This window comes from Cherax quadricarinatus, chromosome 66 (assembly GCF_038502225.1).
Source record: "Cherax quadricarinatus isolate ZL_2023a chromosome 66, ASM3850222v1, whole genome shotgun sequence".
In the NCBI taxonomy this organism is placed as follows: domain Eukaryota; kingdom Metazoa; phylum Arthropoda; class Malacostraca; order Decapoda; family Parastacidae; genus Cherax; species Cherax quadricarinatus.
This window is the reverse complement of record NC_091357.1, coordinates 7,530,140-7,549,667: the sequence shown is the minus strand read 5'-3', so window position 1 is coordinate 7,549,667 and position 19,528 is coordinate 7,530,140. Positions and strand designations below refer to the sequence as shown.

Sequence of the window (19,528 nt, the reverse complement as noted above, 5' to 3'; positions counted from 1 at the left end):
AGATACTGTCAGCTCTGTTGTCAGTATGTTCCAGATACTGTCAGCTCTGTTGTCAGTATGTTCCAGATACTGTCAGCTCTGTTGTCAGTATGTTCCAGATACTGTCAGCTCTGTTGTCAGTATGTTCCAGATACTGTCAGCTCTGTTGTCAGTATGTTCCAGATACTGTCAGCTCTGTTGTCAGTATCTTCCAGATACTGTCAGCTCTGTTGTCAGTATCTTCCAGATACTGTCAGCTCTGTTGTCAGTATCTTCCAGATACTGTCAGCTCTGTTGTCAGTATCTTCCAGATACTGTCAGCTCTGTTGTCAGTATCTTCCAGATACTGTCAGCTCTGTTGTCAGTATCTTCCAGATATTGTCAGCTCTGTTGTCAGTATCTTCCAGATACTGTCAGCTCTGTTGTCAGTATCTTCCAGATACTGTCAGCTCTGTTGTCAGTATCTTCCAGATACTGTCAGCTCTGTTGTCAGTATCTTCCAGATATTGTCAACTCTGTTGTCAGTATCTTCCAGATACTGTCAGCTCTGTTGTCAGTATCTTCCAGATACTGTCAGCTCTGTTGTCAGTATCTTCCAGATACTGTCAGCTCTGTTGTCAGTATCTTCCAGATACTGTCAGCTCTGTCAGTATCTTCCAGATACTGTCAGCTCTGTTGTCAGTATCTTCCAGATACTGACCTTAAAACACTGTGCTAGAATTATGGCAACAAAAAAAAAGGTCACACTGTTGGTCAATACCTGACACGAAGACGCGCTCATGTTGACGTTGTTGTGACTAAGACAAACCTGAAGCTGCGTATAACCTATATTCGTTCAGGTGTCGTGCGCAGTCAACCGCATTTTCGTATCTGTAACCATTTTACTGAAGAAGAAAAAAATGAAACCGAAATAGGATTTTGTGGACACCAAGGTCGTTAAAATATACTGAAGAATATACGAAAAGGGAGGGAGGTCAAGCGATAACTCTCAGGTTAAGGAAAATACCAATAAAGGGTGAGAGACTAGAAGGGGAAACTTGGGAATGTGATAAAACTGAGGGGAAAAGAGGAGGGAAAGGAGATGGAGGCTGAGGAAGATGGTGAAAGAGAGAGGGAAGTAGAGGGTGAGAGAGGGAGGGAAGGAGAGGATGAGAGAGGGAGGGAAGGAGAGGGTGAGAAGTAGAGGGTGAGAGAGGGAGGGAAGTAGAGGGTGAGAGGGAGGGAAGCAGGGTGAGAGAGGGAGGGAAGCAGGGTGAGAGAGGGAGGGAAGCAGGGTGAGAGAGGGAGGGAAGCAGGGTGAGAGAGGGAGGGAAGCAAGGTGAGAGAGGGAGGGAAGCAAGGTGAGAGAGGGAGGGAAGGAGAGGATGAGAGAGGGAGGGAAGGAGAGGATGAGAGAGTGAGGGAAGTAGAGGGTGAGAGAGGGAGGGAAGTAGAGGGTGAGAGGAGGGAACTAGAGGGCGAGAGAGGGAGGGAAGTAGAGGGTGAGAGAGGGAGGGAAGTAAAGGGTGAGAGAGGGAGGGAAGTAAAGGGTGAGAGAGGGAGGGAAGGAGAGGAAGGGAAGTAGAGGGTGAGAGAGGGATGGAAGGAGAGGATGAGAGAGGGAGGGAAGTAGAGGGTGAGAGAGGGAGGGAAGTAGAGGGTGAGAGAGGGAGGGAAGTAGAGGGTGAGAGAGGGAGGGAAGTAGAGGGTGAGAGAGGGAGGGAAGGAGACGATGAGAGAGGGAGGGAAGGAGACGATGAGAGAGTGAGGGAAGTAGAGGGTGAGAGAGGAAGGGAAGGAAAGGATGAGAGAGGGAGGGAAAGAGAGGGAGAAGGCTCAGAAGGGTAAGCTTAGAGAGGGAAGGTTGTGAAGAGGAGGTCAACAGGGACACAGAAATGGTGAGAGAGGGAGGGAAAAAAAGAGTGTAGGGGGGAAAAAAGGTGGGAGAGGGGAAAAATAAGGTTGGAAGTTGGACAAGTGCGGGACAGTGGGGAAAAACAAGAAGATAGAAGAGTATGAAAGGTCTAAGCCAGAGGTGACATGGACCTGCCTCACATGGGTCAGTAGGCCTGCTGCAGTGTTCCTCCTTTCTTATGGTGCAAACTGAGGCTATTTGCTGAGGAAAAACTGTACATTTCTCCAAAAATTAATTACTGTGTAACAGAGGTGTGAGAGTCAAAAATAGAAAAAGCAAAAGGCTATCTTACCACCCTCCAGCCCCTGCCCACATAAAAACACGGAGAAAAACTATATATACACTACATACAGGGAGTTTCAAAAAGACGGACCCAATTTCAAAGCAGTATATATGACGATCGGGTCCAAAATTCATGGAAGCTGCTGATGGAACTGGACGGGCGGGTTACAACTGCTACTTCTAAAACTGTCCGAAACTACTGGCGTTACTTGGACAAGTATACGCGTCGGAGGAGCTGGCTTTGGTGAGTGGGAGGGGCTGGGTTTGATTGACTGGTGGAAGGGGCTGGGTTTGGTGGGTGGGAGGGGCTGGGTTTGACTGGTGGAAGGGGCTGGGTTTGGTGGGTGGGAGGGGCTGGGTTTGACTGGTTGTAGGGACTGGGTTTGGTGGATGGGAGGGGCTGGGTTTGGTGGGTGGGAGGGGCTGGGTTTGATTGACTGGTGGAAGGGGCTGGGTTTGGTGGGTGGGAGGGGCTGGGTTTGATTGACTGGTGGAAGGGGCTGGGTTTGGTGGATGGGAGGGGCTGGGTTCGATTGACTGGTGGAAGGGGCTGGGTTTGGTGGGTGGGAGGGGATGGGTTTGACTGGTGGAAGGGGCTGGGTTTGGTGGGTGGGAGGGGCTGGGTTTGATTGACTGGTGGAAGGGGCTGGGTTTGGTGGGTGGGAGGGGATGGGTTTGATTGACTGGTGGAAGGGGCTGGGTTTGGTGGGTGGGAGGGGATGAGTTTGATTGACTGGTGGAAGGGGCCGAGTTTGGTGGGTGGAAGGGGCTGGGTTTGATTGACTGGTGGAAGGGGCTGGGTTTGGTGGGTGGGAGGGGATGGGTTTGATGGACTGGTGGAAGGGGCTGGGTTTGGTGGGTGGGAGGGGTTGGGTTTGATTGACTGGTGGATGGGGCTGGGTTTGATTGACTGGTGGAAGGGGCTGGGTTTGATTGACTGGTGGAAGGGGCTGGGTTTGATTGACTGGTGGAAGGGGCTGGGTTTGATTGACTGGTGGATGGGGCTGGGTTTGGTGGGTGGGAAGGGCTGCGTATGACTGGTGGAAGGGGCTGGGTTTGACTGGTGGAAGGGGCTGGGTATGACTGGTGGGAGGGGCTGGGTTTGACTGGTGGAAGGGGCTGGGTTTGACTGGAAGGGGCTGGGTATGACTGGTGGAAGGGGCTGGGTTTGACTGGTGGAAGGGGCTGGGTATGACTGGTGGAAGGGGCTGGGTATGACTGGTGGAAGGGGCTGGGTTTGACTGGTGGAAGGGGCTGGGTATGACTGGTGGAAGGGGCTGGGTATGACTGGTGGAAGGGGCTGGGTATGACTGGTGGAAGGGGCTGGGTATGACTGGTGGAAGGGGCTGGGTATGACTGGTGGAAGGGGCTGGGTATGACTGGTGGAAGGGGCTGGGTATGACTGGTGGAAGGGGCTGGGTTTGACTGGTGGAAGGGGCTGGGTTTGACTGGTGGAAGGGGCTGGGTTTGACTGGTGGAAGGGGCTGGGTATGACTGGTGGAAGGGGCTGGGTATGACTGGTGGAAGGGGCTGGGTATGACTGGTGGAAGGGGCTGGGTTTGACTGGTGGAAGGGGCTGGGTATGACTGGTGGAAGGGGCTGGGTATGACTGGTGGAAGGGGCTGGGTTTGACTGGTGGAAGGGGCTGGGTTTGACTGGTGTCTCGGGTACTGAAGCAATCTTGGGTAACTTTGGGAAAAAAGCTGGACAAATACATAGGTGGTTTACCGTCAAATTACCGCCCAATAAGCCTGACCTCAACTGTAGGCAAATTACTAGAGTCAATTATAACTCAGATTATAAGAAGCCATCTCGATAAGCATAGCTTGATTAATGATACTCAGCATGGATTCACAAGAGGCCGGTCTTGTCTAACTAATTTATTAACTTTCTTCAGTAAAGCTTTTGAGGCTGTTGACCACGATAAAGAATTTGATATTATTTACTTAGATTTTAGTAAGGCATTTGATTAGAGTTCCGCACCAAAGACTGTTGAAGAAAGTAGCAGCTCATGGCATTGGGGGAAGGGTGCTCTCGTGGATCGAATCATGGCTCACAGACAGGAAGCAGAGTGTCCATAAATGGGGTTAAGTCCGAGTGGGGATCAGTAACGAGTGGCGTTCCACAGGGATCAGTCTTGGGCTCGTTGTTGTTTATAATATATATCAATGATCTTGATGAAGGAATTACTAGTGATATGAGCAAATTCGCCGATGACACGAAGATAGGTAGGATAATTGATTCAAACGTAGATGTTAGGGAACTTCAGGAGGATTTAGACAAACTCTACTCTTGGTCAGAAAAGTGGCAGATGCAGTTCAATGTAGATAAATGCAAGGTTCTGAAGCTCAGGAGTGTCCATAACTCTAGCACTTATAAAGTTAAATAATGTAGAACTTAGCCATACAGATTGCGAAAAGGACTTGGGGGTTATGGTAAGCAGCAACCTTAAACCAAGATAGCAATGCCTAAGCGTACGTAATAAGGCAAATAGATTACTGGGATTTATATCAAGAAGTGTAAGCAACAGAAGTCCAGAGGTCATACTGCAGCTTCATACATCATTAGTAAGGCCTCACCTAGATTATGCAGCTCAGTTCTGGTCTCCATATTACAGAATGGACATAAATTCGTTAGAAAACATTCAGCGTAGGATGACTAAACTAATACATAGCATTAGAAATCTTCCTTATGAAGAAAGATTGAAGACTCTTAAGTTACTTTCACTTGTTAGATGAAGAATGAGGGGAGACCTGATCGAAGTGTATAAGTTGAAGATACGTATTAATCTGCAAGAAAGGTATAAAATACCGACAATATGAAAGTTAAGACACATGTGCAACATCTGGATATCTTTATTGTAGACGTTTCGCCAGTGGCTTTATCAATACAGATTCTAGGACATAATAGGAAGACAGTAGAACTATATACAAAAGATGAGGTAATCAGTCCCTCAGCCTTGGAGTTAGTGTTCACAGCATCGTGGTGGAGGAGAATATGGAGCAAAGGCAAGAAGACTGGCGGTTATATAGGCGTCAGTGGATAAGGACGGGCAGCAGACGAGGGCATAGTCACTGGTAGGCGGGATTCCCCAGTGGCAGTAGGTCCTTCCCAAAGAGATGGGTTAGTTGTAGCAGCCGTGAAGAAGGTCTTGTAGATATCCTCTGAACCAAGATTCCATGATGTTGCAGTGTCCTAGAATCTGTATTGATAAAGCCACTGGATGGCGAAACGTCTACAGTAAAGATATCCAGATGTTGCACATGTGTCTTAACTTTCATAGGTATTAATAAAGGGGATATTAATAAGGTCTTGAGGATATCTCTCCAAGAGAGAACTCGCAGTAATGGATTTAAATTAGATAAGTTTGGATTTAGAAAGGACATAGGAAAGTATTGGTTTGGAAATAGGGTAGTTGATGAGTGGAACAGTCTACCTAGTTGGGTTATTGAGGCTAGGACTTTGGGTAGTTTCAAATTTAGGTTGGATAAGTACATGAGTGGGAGGGGTTGGATTTGAGTGGGACTTGCACATCAGAGCTTTTTTCTTGGGTGGCATTGAAAATTGGGTTGGTCAAATGTTTGTTAGTGGGATGAATTGTAAAGGACCTGCTTAGTATGGGCCAACAGGCCTGCTGCAGTGTTCCTCCTTTCTTAATGTTCTACTGCTGCTCACAGAGCAGTGTATACCAGTGCTTCTACTTCCGGTTACCATCAATTCTGGTAAACGCTCTGTTTGGACTACGTGCGTCCAGCAGTAACAGCCTACTTGATCAGGCCCTGATCCGCCGGGAGACTTGGTCAAGGACCGGGCAGCGGGGACGTTGACCCCCGGAACACCCTGATCCATCTACCTGAAAAATGTTAGGTAAAAGGATTCGTTTCGCCAGGAACACATCGACTCCAGGCTGAGGGACTGATTACCTCAAACTCCTCCTGTATTGGTGTTAGGTAAGACACATATGCAACAGTTAGGTATCTTTATTTCGAAACGTTTCGCCTACACAGTAGGCTTCTTCAGTCGAGTACAGAAAAGTTGATAGACTGAAGAAGCCTACTGTGTAGGCGAAACGTTTCGAAATAAAGATACCTAACTGTTGCATATGTGTCTTACCTAACAATCTGTCGGTATTTTATACCATTTTAATGTTCATCCTCCTGTATTAGACTGAGGAAGCCACTGGCTGGCGAAACGTTTCCTCAATAAAGACACCCAATTGTTGCACAAAGTGCTTCATTCTTCACATGGCTATGTTAATGTGATGGCACGAGTTTGAACATAATGGAGAAACACTGCAGGCCTACTGGCCCATACAAGGTAGCTCTTCCCTGGTATACCTGCATTATTTATTTTTATTATTATTATCACACTGGCCGATTCCCACCAAGGCAGGGTGGCCCGAAAAAGAAAAACTTTCACCATCATTCACTCCATCACTGTCTCGCCAGAAGGGTGCTTTACACTACAGTTTTTAAACTGCAACATTAACACCCCTCCTTCAGAGTGCAGGCACTGTACTATTTATATAATACGGAAACCAAAACTAGACGGTCTAACAAGACCATTATAGTCAATATTATATCTGGTGTTCTGTGCTTCAAGTTTCTAGCTTTGCTGCCTAGTATTGTGTTAGCTTTGCTGCCTAGTATTGTGTTAGCTTTGCTGCCTAGTATTGTGTTAGCTTTGCTGCCTAGTATTGTGTTAGCTTTGCTGCCTAGTATTGTGTTAGCTTTGCTGCCTAGTATTGTGTTAGCTTTGCTGCCTAGCACTGTGTTAGCTTTGCTGCCTAGTATTGTGTTAGCTTTGTTGCCTAGTATTGTGTTAGCTTTGCTGCCTAGTATTGTGTTAGCTTTGCTGCCTAGTATTGTGTTAGCTTTGCTGCCTAGTATTGTGTTAGCTTTGCTGCCTAGTATTGTGTTAGCTTTGCTGCCTAGTATTGTGTTAGCTTTGCTGCCTAGTATTGTGTTAGCTTTGCTGCCTAGTATTGTGTTAGCTTTTCTGCCTAGTATTGTGTTAGCTTTGCTGCCTAGTATTGTGTTAGCTTTGCTGCCTAGCATTGTGCTAGCTTTGCTGCCTAGCATTGTGTTAGCTTTGCTGCCTAGCATTGTGCTAGCTTTGCTGCCTAGCATTGTGCTAGCTTTGCTGCCTAGCACTGTTAGCTTCGCAGCCTAGCATTGTGTTAGCTTTGCTGCCTAGCATTGTGTTAGCTTTGCTGCCTAGCATTGTGTTAGCTTTGCTGCCTAGCATTGTGCTAGCTTTGCTGCCTAGCACTGTGTTAGCTTCGCAGCCTAGCATTGTGCTAGCTTTGCTGCCTAGCACTGTGTTAGCTTCGCAGCCTAGCATTGTGTTAGCTTTGCTGCCTAGTATTGTGTTAGCTTTGCTGCCTAGTATTGTGTTAGCTTTGCTGCCTAGTATTGTGTTAGCTTTGCTGCCTAGTATTGTGTTAGCTTTGCTGCCTAGTATTGTGTTAGCTTTGCTGCCTAGTATTGTGTTAGCTTTGCTGCCTAGTATTGTGTTAGCTTTGGTGCCTAGCATTGTGCTAGCTTTGCTGCCTAGCACTGTGTTAGCTTTGCTGCCTAGCATTGTGTTAGCTTCGCAGCCTAGTATTGTGCTAGCCTTGCTGCCTAGCATTATGTTAGCTTTGCTGCCTAGTATTGTGCTAGCTTTGCTGCCTAGCATTATGTTAGCTTTGCTGCCTAGCATTGTGCTAGCTTTGCTGCCTAGCACTGTGTTAGCTTTGCTGCCTAGCATTGTGTTAGCTTCGCAGCCTAGTATTGTGCTAGCTTTGCTGCCTAGCATTATGTTAGCTTTGCTGCCTAGTATTGTGCTAGCTTTGCTGCCTAGTATTGTGCTAGCTTCGCAGCCTAGTATTGTGCTAGCTTTGCTGCCTAGCATTATGTTAGCTTTGCTGCCTAGTATTGTGCTAGCTTTGCTGCCTAGCATTATGTTAGCTTTGCTGCCTAGTATTGTGTTAGCTTTGCTGCCTAGCATTGTGTTAGCTTCGCAGCCTAGTATTGTGCTAGCTTTGCTGCCTAGCATTATGTTAGCTTTGCTGCCTAGTATTGTGCTAGCTTTGCTGCCTAGCATTATGTTAGCTTTGCTGCCTAGTATTGTGTTAGCTTCGCAGCCTAGCATTATGTTAGCTTTGCTGCCTAGTATTGTGCTAGCTTCGCAGCCTAGCATTGTGCTAGCTTCGCAGCCTAGCATTGTGTTAGCTTCGCAGCCTAGCATTGTTAACTTCGCAGCCTAGCATTGTGCTAGCTTTGCTGCCTAGCATTGTGTTAGCTTTGCTGCCTAGTATTGTGCTAGCTTTGCTGCCTAGTATTGTGCTAGCTTCGCAGCCTAGCATTGTGCTAGCTTCGCAGCCTAGCATTGTGTTAGCTTCGCAGCCTAGCATTGTTAACTTCGCAGCCTAGCATTGTGCTAGCTTTGCTGCCTAGCATTGTGTTAGCTTTGCTGCTCGCAGCTAGACACTGTTCGGGACTGAGGTCAGCTTCCTCAGTTCCCCACTTAATAGGGTCTTGATGCTTCAATTCCTTCAGAACCCTCTTCAGTAGTACCCTGGTGATGAACCTGGTGCATCAGCTCCCTCAGAACCCTCCTTAATAATGCCCTGGTGCTTCAAGTGAGTTAATGGAGCTGATTACAATTGAAAACGGGTTGGGCAAATATTTTTGTTAGTGAGTTTGGGTTTGAGAAGAACCTGCCAAGTATGGGCCAGTAGGCCTGCTTCACTGTTTCTCCATTTTTATGTTCTTATATACTGTGCAGAGCTTGGATCCTTCCTCGGCCAGGCTGGGGAAGACGAGGGGGTGGGGAAGGAGGAGGGAAAATAGATAGGGGAAAGAGGGGAGGAGGTAATGGTGAGGAAAGCGAAGGAAATGGGCGAGATTGGAAGTAATGGGGGATTAACGCAGTGAGAATAGAGAGGGGAAATAAGCCAGGAGAAAGAAAAAATACTGAGTGAGGGGAGAGGTAACATTCAGGGGGAGAAGCAATAGGGGAATAAAATGGGAGGTAATGAGGAAGAGGAAGGGAGGATATGCGGAAGACAAGGTCGGGTAGACAGAGGGAGGAGGAAGAGATCAGGGGAGAGGAAGGAGAATGGTAGGGAGAACATTCATTTATTTTATTTAGCAAAGCTGAATACATCAACAGTGTGCTGCTGAACTATTCTATATGATAGTTACACAGTGGGAACATCAGCAATGTGCTGAACTATTCTATATGATAGTTACACAGTGGGAACATCAGCAGTGTGATGAGCTATTCTATATGATAGTTACACAGTGGGAACGTCAGCAGTGTGCTGTTGAACTATTCTATATGATAGTTACACAGTGGGAACACCAGCAGTGTGATGTTGAACTATTCTATATGATAGTTACACAGTGGGAACATAAGCTAGTTGCTTCCCTGTCATATTCCATCACACAGGATGAGTCACGTACATAGTGTTGACATCTGTCAGTCTGAGCTGGCAGACTTCAGTAGTGTCGGTTTGAGCTGGCAGACTTCAATAGTGTCAGACCGAGGTAGCAGACTTCAGTAGTGTCAGAGGTGGCAGACTTCAGTAGTGTCAGAGGTGGCAGACTTCAGTAGTGTCAGACATAGGTGGCAGATTTCAGTAGTGTCAGACAGAGGTGGCAGACTTCAGTAGTGTCAGACAGAGGTGGCAGACTTCAGTAGTGTCAGAGGTGACAGACTTCAGTAGTGTCAGACATAGGTGGCAGATTTCAGTAGTGTCAGAAAGAGGTGGCAGACTTCAGTAGTGTCAGACAGAGGTGGCAGACTTCAGTAGTGTCAGACAGAGGTGGCAGACTTCAGTAGTGTCAGACAGAGGTGGCAGACTTCAGTAGTGTCAGACAGAGGTGGCAGACTTCAGTAGTGTCAGACAGAGGTGGCAGACTTCAGTAGTGTCAGACAGAGGTGACAGACTTCAGTAGTGTCAGACAGAGGTGGCAGACTTCAGTAGTGTCAGACAGAGGTGGCAGACTTCAGTAGTGTCAGACAGAGGTGGCAGACTTCAGTAGGACAATGAGGATATGGTCAAGTATACCATTAAAGGTTCATCAGCTACGACAGCATCAAAGGTAACCTTCCAGCAGAGCTACAGTTACTATCACTTGACAATTACCATCTCTCAGCATCACCTCTACCATACACCCACAAATGTAACTTTTATGAAGATATCTCCATCATCCTAGAGAGGAGGGATGCAGCAAGACAAATCATATAGAGTAGACAGAGAATAGAGAGGAAAAAGAATGCCAGAGAAATTTGGATGACATATCTAAGTATAGTACATACATGCATTAGTGTACAACAATGGAGTAATTATATACATTGGAATATATAATAGCGCTAGTGGAAATATCACATTAGCAGCAGATGTGATGTATTCCACAATACCAGTGCCACTTGCACGTATGCAGGTGGCATCTGAATTACTGACAACGCCTTAAAAGTCCTTAATATGTATTCACTGGAGCGGAGAGAGATACAGATACGTGATAATATATACCTAGAAAGCACATGAGGTCCTTGTCCCAAATCTGCACACTGTCATAACAACATACTGGAGAGATATGGAAGATGCAAAATAAACCCACTGAAAAGCAATGGTGCAGTGAGCACAATAAGGGAACACTGTATCAACATTCGTGGCCCCAGACTATTTAACATCTTACCAGAAGGCATCAGAAACACTGCTGGGACAAGTGTAGATCTTAGAGAGAAAACTGGACAAATATTCTCACTAGTCGCCGATCAATCAGGGTGTTATGGATATTTGGGTCAGCTGGCCGCCAACAGCAACAGACTGGGTGACCAGGCAAACACCAAATGAGTCTGGCCCAAGGCCGGCCTCGGGGAGTAAAAAAAACCTCTTAACATACTTACCCGAACTGTGTTCCCCAGGGTGAACGCCCGCGGCCCGGTCCCAGGCCAGACCTTCCGGTGAATGACCTGATCAAGCAGACTGTTGGTATTTGCTGCACGAAGTCCAACGTATGCACCACAGTCCAGTTGATCAAGAACTGACTGAGAAACTTGTCCAGTTTCTCCCTGAAGACAGCCAGGATCTGTTGGAAGTCCGCCTTATGTGTGAAGCGAGGGTAATGAAAAGTCTTGGTCCCTTCACATTTAGTTACCCCTCACTGAACTCGCTGCATCACTGCTTTTCACCGGGGCTATTTTACACTGTCTGTCCACTGTATATTTACTACATAAATTGTCTACCCACTGTACATTTTCTATTTACTCTCAAGTCTGTGCAATATTACCTTTCTCTTTCCCGGCTTTCTTTCTCCTTCCTCTTCAACTTTTGGTCCGGAAGCATTAACTCGAACAATGACTCCGGAAGCCCCCCTCCCCGCCCCCCAATTAACCCCCCCGCCCTTGGAAACCACTTTTGATCATATAATGTGAACCCCCCCCCCCCCCCGTCGGTAAGCTGCAGTTTTACGTTGCGAAATTTTAACTCCAGCGCCGTAACGCCAACTCTAACGACGGTACTAGAGTTTTCTTCCTCACTCTATGACCGGTTAGCGGTCTCACAACGTTGTATGACCCACTGGGAGTCATACAACGCTGGATATTACACTAGGGAAACATGATTGGCATTGAACGCACTGCCCTAGAGGTGGGGAGGTATTCCCTACAAATACTCTAGGGAATACCTCCCTCTGAGAAATAATCTAGGTAATACCTCCCTTTAAGAAATACATTCCTATCACTGTTTAATAGCCCGTGAGAAACAACTAGTGAGATATTCCTCAAGACGTTTCTCACAACACTTCTGTACGCCAGTCCTTATCTACGAGTCTTTGATGTGACCGATTTCAAGAATTTTTCTCTACCTTTGCAGCCTAACGTGGAGCCGGCCTGCCTTGTTGACTGGTCAACCAAGCTGTTACCGGTCCCCTCGCTTACATACACACAACAGCTTCGTTGATCTCGCACTTGGAGGTAGTGGTCAGGTTTCCACTTGAAAACATTTGTTACAGCAATATTTGTGATACCTGTTGGGAGCAGGTTGAAGAGTCTTGGACCACGGATGTTGACACACTGTTCTCTGATTGTGCTCCTGCTTCTCGCTACGTTAACTTTACATTTCCTCGCATATCTCTGGTGCCAGAAGGGTGACCCTCCATAATCTTCCATATTATCAGATATCTCTCTCTCTCCTGCACCAGAGAGAATATTCCAAGTAATTCGTGGCATTCCCAATAGTTTAACGATTTTATTAATTAGCGGACAGTAAACAATCTTTGTATATTTTCAGCTCTGATAATTCTCCTGCCTTTATCTGGAGTTTATCTGGAGAGAGTTCCGGGGGTCAACGCCCCCGCGGCCCGGTCTGTGACCAGGCCTCCTTAGGTCAGTGTCCCAGGATGCGACCCACACCAGTCGACTAACACCCAGGTACCCATTTTACTGATGGGGAACATAGACAACAGGTGGAAAGAAACACGTCCAATGTTTCTACTCTGGCTGGGAATCGAACCCAGGCCCTCACCGTGTGAAGCGAGAGCGTTAACCACCAGGCCACCAAGCAAAGAACAATATTCTAGACTTGAGAGTAAAAATAATTTGAACAGTACCACCACTAATGTTATTTCTCTTGGAAATTCTCATTATGTGCCCTGCTATTTTCTGGGCATTTGTCTTAATGTATTTTCTAAACGACAGGTCATCCAACATTATTATTCCCAAATCTTTAGTTGATATCTGCCTGTAAATTCTCCTCTTCTACAGAGGCAACTTTCATGCTTATAGTTCCCCTGCAAAAGAAGATACGAGGCTGTGGCTAGAGTTTTCCTCTGTCTGCTATGAGTATGAGAAACAGTAAAGGTGCCAGGACAGTGCCTTGGGGTACTGAGCTTTTTATTTTTTTATTTATATTTTTTGTTAAATGTTACCCTTTGTGTTCCGGTGAAAACTGAATATTAATTTTTCTGTCCATTCCTGGTATACCTGTATATTTCTTAGTTTAAGGAGGAACACTCCAGGATTGCATCTATGTAATACCCCTACAACGTCCGTGTAAACCACGTTGGTATCTTTTTACTGAAGCATCTCCAAACTCAGATGCTGCAGCCACGATGGCCAACTCTGCACTCGCAACACTACAAACAATGGACTCTTAGAAACCAAATAGTTTTGGCTCTAGAATCCATAAACTTTCTTCTATGAAAGACGCAATCTTTGGTCACAGTCCCTGGGCTCTGTAAGCCTGGCCCGTGGCCTGGTGGCAAAAGTTCTTGCTTCACACGGTGATGTCCAGGTTCGATTCCTGGCGAGGGTTGAAACACTGAGCGTGTTTCCTTACACGGGGTGTCTATGTTCACCCATCAGTATAAAATGGGTACCTGGGCGTTAGTCGACTGGTGTGGGTAGCATCCTGGGACAAAACTGACCTAATTTGCCCGAAATGCTCTACATAACAAGCGGCTTTCTATATAGTAGTATGTCACTGATGTCAGCTAGGGCTGTGTACCTTCTACATGTAATTGTAGAAATGAAGATATTATATTATATTACATATTAAACCCTGGGCTCTGTAAGCCACAAGCCCTGGGCTCTGTAAGCCACAAACCCTGGGCTCTGTAAGCCACAAGCCCTGGGCTCTGGAAGCCACAAGCCCTGGGCTCTGGAAGCCACAAACCCTGGGCTCTGGAAGCCACAAGCCCTGGGCTCTGTAAGCCACAAGCCCTGGGCTCTGTAAGCCACAAGCCCTGGGCTCTGTAAGCCACAAGCCCTGGGCTCTGTAAGCCACAAGCCCTGGGCTCTGTAAGCCACAAACCCTGGGCTCTGTAAGCCACAAGCCCTGGGCTCTGTAAGCCACAAGCCCTGGGCTCTGTAAGCCACAAGCCCTGGGCTCTGTAAGCCACAAGCCCTGGGCTCTGTAAGCCACAAGCCCTGGGCTCTGTAAGCCACAAACCCTAGGCTCTGTAAGCCACAAGCCCTGGGCTCTGTAAGCCACAAACCCTGGGCTCTGTAAGCCACACGCCCTGGGCTCTGTAAGCCACAAACCCTGGGCTCTGGAAGCCACAAACCCTGGGCTCTGGAAGCCACAAACCCTGGGCTCCGGAAGCCACAAACCCTGGGCTCTGGAAGCCACAAACCCTGGGCTCCAGAAGCCACAAACCCTGGGCTCTGGAAGCCACAAACCCTGGGCTCTGGAAGCCACAAACCCTGGGCTCCGGAAGCCACAAACCCTGGGCTCCGGAAGCCACAAACCCTGGGCTCTGGAAGCCACAAACCCTGGGCTCTGGAAGCCACAAACCCTGGGCTCTGGAAGCCACAAACTCTGGGCTCTAGAAGCTCCAAACTCCGCCTCTGGAAGCAGCAAAAACGAACAGCTCCAAAAAAAAAAAGTCATATTTTGGTTTCCCAAATTCCAGCTGCCCTGGAAAACGGAGAATTCAAATGCTGGAAGTTGCTATTCAGCAGCATTTCTGGTCAAAGACCTGAGGCCGAAGCCTCAGGTCCCAGACCTAGTATCAGTAACTGTCAGCTCTCAACCGCTAGTGTCAGCTCTCAACCGCTTTTCACACTCTTCACCGCCCCAATTTCTGATCCTCTGCTGACAATAACGATCCTCACAGCATCAGATTCTCAGCTACCGTTAACGATCCTCACAGCATCAGATTCTCAGCTACCGTTAACGATCCTCACAATCTCAGATTCTCAGCTACCGTTAACGATCCTCAGTCCCAGATTCTCAGCTACCGTTAACGATCCTCAGTCCCAGATTCTCAGCTACCATTAACGATCCTCACAGTCCCAGATTCTCAGCTACCGTTAACGATCCTCACAGCCCCAGATTCTCAGCTACCGTTAACGATCCTCACAGTCCCACATTCTCAGCTACCGTTAACGATCCTCACAGTCCCACATTCTCAGCTACCGTTAACGATCCTCACAGTCCCACATTCTCAGCTACCGTTAACGATCCTCACAGCCCACATTCTCAGCTACCGTTAACGATCCTCACAGCCCCAGATTCTCAGCTACAGTTAACGATCCTTACAGCCCCACATTCTCAGCTACCGTTAACGATCCTCACAGTCCCAGATTCTCAGCTACCGTTAACGATCCTCCCGATACTCTACTATCGTTTACGATCCTTAGTGCCGGCTGCCGATCCTCAGCTACCGTTAACGATTCTCTCAGTCCCAGTTCCCGATAACGATCCTCACTGTTCCAGTTCCCGATCCTCAAGTACGGTTAACGATTCTCAGTCGCGGTTTCCGATTATCGGCTACCGCTAACGATCCTTACAGCACAAGTACCCGATCCCCATAGTCCTAGTTTTGGATCCTCGGTAACCGTTAACGATCCTCAGTCTCAGTTCCTGATCCTCAGCCAATATTTCTAGTCCTATATCGCAGTTTCCTGTCCTCAGCCGCAGTTCCCAGTCCTCAGCCGCAGTTCCCAGTCCTCAACCACAGTTCCCAGTCCTCGGACAGTTCCCAGCCCTCAGTTCTTTGCCAGTTACCAGCCCTCAGTCCAGTTTCCTGCCCTCAGTTCCAGTTCCCAGCCCTCAGTCCCAATTTTCAGCCTTCACAGTTACCAGTTTTCAGTCTCCAGTTCTTAGCCACAATTCCCATTCTCTGCCACAGTTCCCAGTCCTCGGTCACAGTTTCCAGTCCTCAGTCACAGATCCCAGTCCTCAGTCACAGATCCCAGTCCTAAGCCACGGTTCCCAGTCTTCAGCCACGGTTCTCAGTCCTCAGTCAGTTTCCAGTTCTCAGCCACGGTTCCTAATCCTCGGTTCCCAGTTCTCAGCCACGGTTCCTAATCCTCGGTTCCCAGTCCTCAGCCACGGTTCCTAATCCTCGGTTCCCAGTCCTCAGCCACGGTTCCCTCTCCTCAGTTACGGTTCCCAGTTCCCAAACACTCCACTGCTTATCACAGAGTAGGACTATAGGTTTGCATTCGACAACAGCCTGGTTGTTCAGGCAGTTAACACGGAATTTAAGCCTCAGGCCACATAATTACTCTCGAAGCTAGTCAACGGCGTATCACAGGTAGAGAATTCTGCATATATATATATATATATATATATATATATATATATATATATATATATATATATATATATATATATATATATATATATATATACTCGTTCATACAGTGTATATAATCTGGAACTCAAAAACTTTTAGTTGGGTTCAATGAACGAAAATACAAAGCTGCAGCAAAAGCCATGGACATACAAGGCACCTCCACCAGTGGTGGGGCACACTAACGCACCTCCACCAGTGGTGAGGCACGCTAACGCACCTCCACCAGTGGTGGGGCACACTAACGCACCTCCACCAGTGGTGGGGCACGCTAACGCACCTCCACCAGTGGTGGGGCACACTAACGCACCTCCACCAGTGGTGGGGCACACTAACGCACCTCCACCAGTGGTGGGGCACACTAACCCACCTCCACCAGTGGTGGGGCACGCTAACGCACCTCCACCAGTGGTGGGGCACACTAACGCACCTCCACCAGTGGTGGGGCACACTAACGCACCTCCACCAGTGGTGGGGCACACTAACGCACCTCCACCAGTGGTGGGGCACACTAACGCACCTCCACCAGTGGTGGGGCACACTAACGCACCTCCACCAGTGGTGGGGTACACTAACGCACCTCCACCAGTGGTGGGGAACACTAACGCACCTCCACCAGTGGTGGGGTACACTAACGCACCTCCACCAGTGGTGGGGAACACTAACGTACCTCCACCAGTGGTGGGGCACACTAACGCACCTCCACCAGTGGTGGGGCACGACGGACCTCACCTACTCTCACAAAGACCTCACCCACCCCTCTCTCCGAGAGCTCTAAGAATGCCAGCGAGTGTGAGCACTGGCGCAGAGTAGAGGTTGGTGGGTCGGGTGAGATGACCTTATTGAGGAGACCTGGGCTGTGTGATCATCTGCTTTTGGGCATCTGTGATTCACTAAACAATGCTGCCAAAGTCACAGCCAAACACGGCAGATACTAGCCACACCCAAACACCGAGCTAGAAGCGACTTGCCACGAGCATACATTAAAAAAAAAAACATCCATAGAAATGCGACAAGTAACGAAATCGTACGTGATAAAACACATTCACTTAAAGGTAGTGGTTTAAACATGCTCATGCAGGTCTTACCTGGTGCATATTAAAGGTGTTTTGGCGGTAGTCCAGCCAGGCTGTGATGAACGCTCCCCCAGCCAATGTCTGCCACTCCTCACTGATCTTTTTCACTCTGCTGTCAACTGCATATGTTCAGAGACTTCATCAACCTGAATCATAGGTGGCAGAGGTGAGAACACCTGTAGCGGCTGCAACAGTGATGAATAGCTGAAGCTACAGCAGCAGGAACCGTTGCAGCTGTAGCAGCAGGAACAGCTGAACCCGCAGCAGTGAGAATAACTGTAGAAGGCAAGGCAGATGAAGCTAAAATAGATTTAGCATCAGCAGGAGCAGTGAGGAACAAGTGCAGCAGCAACAACCGCAGTAACAGCAACATTTATGCAACCTCACGTAAGAGTGAGAGAGTTAAGACTTAGACTCACAGTGCTGGCTGGCTTCACTGTCTGCTGTCAGAGTTCCCTCACTTCCCCAGGTCAAGGGTCAGTCTCCTCAAAAGGCTTAACTGCAATAATCACAGGGTTAATTTTATCATCTTGACAGGTGGAAGGATTCCTACCTCCCTCGTTTACCTACGTCTGACGTAGGTATCGCTTGCCCACTCACTGATGGTAAAACTTTCTAACAATTTTACGGCTGCTCAGATTCCGGCTTTACCATCCAACTTAGAGGTAATTCCGTCTTCGTCAATTTTTTTCAAGCGACCAGCTGTGAGGTCTGGCGCTGAGCCATCTGTGTAGCGTGGCAGTGAACAGCTGGTGCGGGGGTACGTCTTTCAAGGCTCTGTACCAGTCCCAGGCTGTCACTTTCAAACCTGTAACTTCCAATCTTTATCTTGAGAATCATTTACTGTACAGGTCATTGTGTGGAGTGGTCACCCTGGTGTGGCAGAAGCCGGCTTCTGGAGGGTGTGGTGGAGAGGTGTGCGAGTGTGTGTGTGTGGAGGCAGAGTCCCAAACACCACCACCTGGCTCCCAGCTGGTGTTGCAACACTCAAATGTACCAGCAGATGGTACATATGGCCCCGTGCCCTCATGTACCAAGACTCCGAGGGCCCTGAAGCTGGTAATGGCCCTCATTGTTGCTGAATGTACAGATATCAAGTTTGGGAACTTAGCCTCTGCGAGGCTACTCCAGGCAGAGAAACAAGTACAGTTAGTACTCTCGTTACACCATCTGCCTATGTTGTACAGCGTCCCCGGTGTATTGTACACAGTCCTGCTACTGTGTGCTTCCTTACCGTAGTACAATACCGTTAAGAATAAAAAAAACCCCGACTCGGGTCTTGTAATGTTAAAACTCGCTAAGTTAGAAGTAACGAACTCGTGTTGATGATCATATTCCGCTGACAATTTTCAACTTTGCTCGCAGTTTGGGAGTATTCCTGTAAATAATTTTCACTCCTGTTCAAAGAGACGCGAATTTCACTACTTTACAACACTTACACCCGACGTTTGTGAACAGAGTCTGAGACAAATACAGCCTCCTGATCTTCTTTTCGTTTTTAAAGTTGGAATTCAAGAATTGCGTGGATCCTGTCGATGGAGATCGTCAGTTAGTTCCTCGTCTACACGTCCTGTGCACCAGTTCTCAAGGCTAGACGAGATTTTCCTTAAGTTCCAAAACTTGAGTTTCGCGACAGCGTTCAGAAACTAAGTTCATAAAGTACAAGGAAGCTGATAATATCGCAAACCTTCAGTCGATACCTGGAATCAGGCACCATTCTGTGTTACGACTGACAAGAGCTACTGGGATGCGAACCCAACGGTCACAAATTTCGGGAGAAGATTATGAGAAAAATTTTTGTGGACTTAGCCGAATGCGCGAGTATAGAAAGGGAGAAACCGTGGTGACGAGGGAGAGAGGCGCACGACCGCACCCTCCGGTGTCCGCATCGACACTGACTTCAGCTCCCTTGAACTGCGGCTCCGAACTCTTCACCGGCCGGTCCCTCACATGCCACACGTCGCTAGATCAAACCACCCATCACCCCCCTCAAAAAAAAAAGTATCTATAATTATTTACCAGTTCTAGCCGATACAAAAAACAACCTACGCCTAACTCTTCCTTAATGAGGGGGACAGAACACCCCCGTCCTTCAAAATAACAGGCGGAGGTAATAATAAAGGTAATAATAAAGTTGGAACAATGGTAACAACACCGTGCCTGCCAGAGTCCAGTTTCGTCAGTGCTTACTCGAAAAAAATCTAATTTTTGTGTATTTGCCT

The 19,528-nt window shown here is 47.8% G+C and overlaps 1 protein-coding gene across 1 annotated transcript in view; it reads right to left on the bottom strand.

Moving 5' to 3' along the window:
* Window positions 1-19,199, bottom strand: part of LOC128704201 (uncharacterized) — a 262,888-nt gene extending 243,689 nt beyond the window's left edge. The window contains exon 1 of the mRNA XM_070099056.1: window positions 17,319-19,199. Within this exon, the coding sequence (XP_069955157.1) occupies window positions 17,319-17,327 (9 nt within the window). The 5' untranslated portion in view covers window positions 17,328-19,199. The remainder of the gene's footprint in view (window positions 1-17,318) is intronic.
* Window positions 19,200-19,528: the final 329 nt, after the last annotated feature.